We start from the raw sequence: 2,112 nt of genomic DNA, 5'->3' as shown, positions 1-2,112 counted from the left end.
ATATTCATTTTACCTCGGTTTGCAAAACCCGACTACAAAAGCATTTTTTTTTCATATTTTATCCTCGGGTTTATATTACCTCGGGTTTATATAGCAATCATTCAAAGATTAGCAATCATTCAAAGATCAACAACTAGAAATGACCAACAATAGGGAAGACATTCTTTATTAATCATCATTAACCATCAAAGTCATTGCACTAATACATTTCGTTCCGTAATTTCAGTGCATTCACCTAGAACTAATCTACGCAAACACCATGACATACAAAGCACTGACCACAACTGAAACAATAGCACAAAGAGAAATAAGAATGTAGACATGTTCATTCTTAATCTTCGAACTTCCTTCTGCCTTCTTCCTCATCTTCTCGTACTTCACCTTCATCTTCTCATGCTCCTCATTCAACCTCTTCATTTCATGTTCCATGAATTCAGCTCTTCCCTTAATTATTTTCATCTCCATTGCAAGCCTCTGCTTTTCTGAAAGAAGATGATTAGTGACGTCTTTTTGCCACTCAAGAATGTCTTCATCAACCCAATCAAATGCATCACATCCCCTTTGCCCAGTTTCGAAGTTGTAGAATCTGCAACCTTTAAATTTCCTCCCCGGATTCTCATGTGTCCACGATGTTCTTTGAACAACGGGATACCCACAACCACATATTTTCGCTTTTTGATGGGACATTGTCAATCTAAAACACAAATACACAACAAATTACAAAATCCCCAATTTTCGTAAGAACCCTAATTTTTTCGACCTAAAATTACAACAATTGAAGAAGATTTTGAGGGGGAAAAATAGCATACCTGAATCGTGTAGGCCTGAGTAACAATTCGTGGCAATCAATTTGAGATATCAAACACTTTCCTTCAACCTTGAATCTTCACCAACAATGGCGTTTGAAGGAGCAGAGGAGAGAGAAGAGAACGCGATTTTATTTTATTTTGTCAAAAATTTTCAGTTGTTTTGGAGGGAAAATAAATGGTAAAAAAATTAAATTTTAATTTTTTTTTTTTTTTTTTTAAATAGTTTGACACGTGGCGGTTACCGGTTGCCACGTGTCGAAGTCAATGCCAGAAAAGAGAGTTGACTCCAAGAATCCGGCAAAAGGTCCCACTTGACAAAAAAAGTTGTGTTTTTGGTCCCATCTCACCAATTTTGACATAAAAGGTCCTTTCTCGCAAAGAAATGCTTATAAAAGGTCCTTTTTAGCAAAAATTCCTTAAAAAGATGATAACAAAGAAAAGGATAGTAGATTTCAACATAAATTTATCCTACTTTTACTTTTCCCATATTTTTTTTGACGTTATATTGAAGGAAACTGAATGCAAAGTAAATGGCGTTTATAGGGTAAATTTAATACATCATACAAAAATGAAGCAATCTCTAAGGAATTGACTAAACAAAATATGGGGCGAAAAAAATAAGGACAGAGTGAGTCTATACTTATACAAAGTATATGTAATAATTTTGTAGAGAACACATGAATAACTAACTCGAGTTTTACCATTATTGAACTAACCATTTCATAACTCGGTTTTCCTATAAATGTCTTATTCATAAACATTTTAAATATTAAGAACACATTTATACTCCAACTTGAAATGGGACATATTTTAACTTACTATTATACGTATACTTTATAAAAACAACTATTTATATACGATGATATAATAAGACAAATATGTACGAAAATTGACAAACCGTGCATCGCACGGGCTTCAATACTAGTTAAAAATAATACGTAAATAAAAAATTCAAAGATTGCCCTAACATATCATTACCCAACAAACTTTGACCCATTATCCCAATTGATTACGCCTACCTAACCTAAACTTTCAAAAAAACAAAAAAAAATCCCAAGATGCATATGGCTGAAAAAAACAAAGAAAAAGGCTTCGTATCATATACTTCCCGGAACAATTAATTATGCATTAGCAGAATATAAAACTAAGATGCTTGTATGATGTAATAAGTATAAAATAACACATACTCAGTATTATATATTTCATTATTTCGGTGTCCTTGTAAATAGGAGGCGGACGTTCTTCCGTATTGTTCCATTAGAAAAAAGAACATGAAGTGAATTTATAAGAACATATTGTATTC

The 2,112-nt window shown here is 32.8% G+C and overlaps 1 protein-coding gene across 1 annotated transcript; it reads right to left on the bottom strand.

The window, feature by feature from the left end:
* Nucleotides 1-246: 246 nt before the first annotated feature.
* Nucleotides 247-944, bottom strand: LOC110787755 (uncharacterized). Its single transcript, XM_021992395.2, has 2 exons — nt 810-944; nt 247-694 (listed from the first exon to the last, which is right to left on the bottom strand). The coding sequence occupies exon 2, from the start codon at nt 685-687 to the stop codon at nt 247-249; it is 441 nt and encodes a 146-aa protein (XP_021848087.2). The 5' UTR covers nt 688-694; nt 810-944.
* Between the last annotated feature and the right edge of the window lie 1,168 nt (nt 945-2,112).

The sequence above is a fragment of the Spinacia oleracea genome, chromosome 1 (assembly GCF_020520425.1).
Source record: "Spinacia oleracea cultivar Varoflay chromosome 1, BTI_SOV_V1, whole genome shotgun sequence".
NCBI classification, from domain to species: Eukaryota; Viridiplantae; Streptophyta; class Magnoliopsida; order Caryophyllales; family Amaranthaceae; genus Spinacia; species Spinacia oleracea.
The sequence above is the reverse complement of the archived record's forward strand: the minus strand, read 5'-3'. Positions and strand labels throughout refer to the sequence as shown.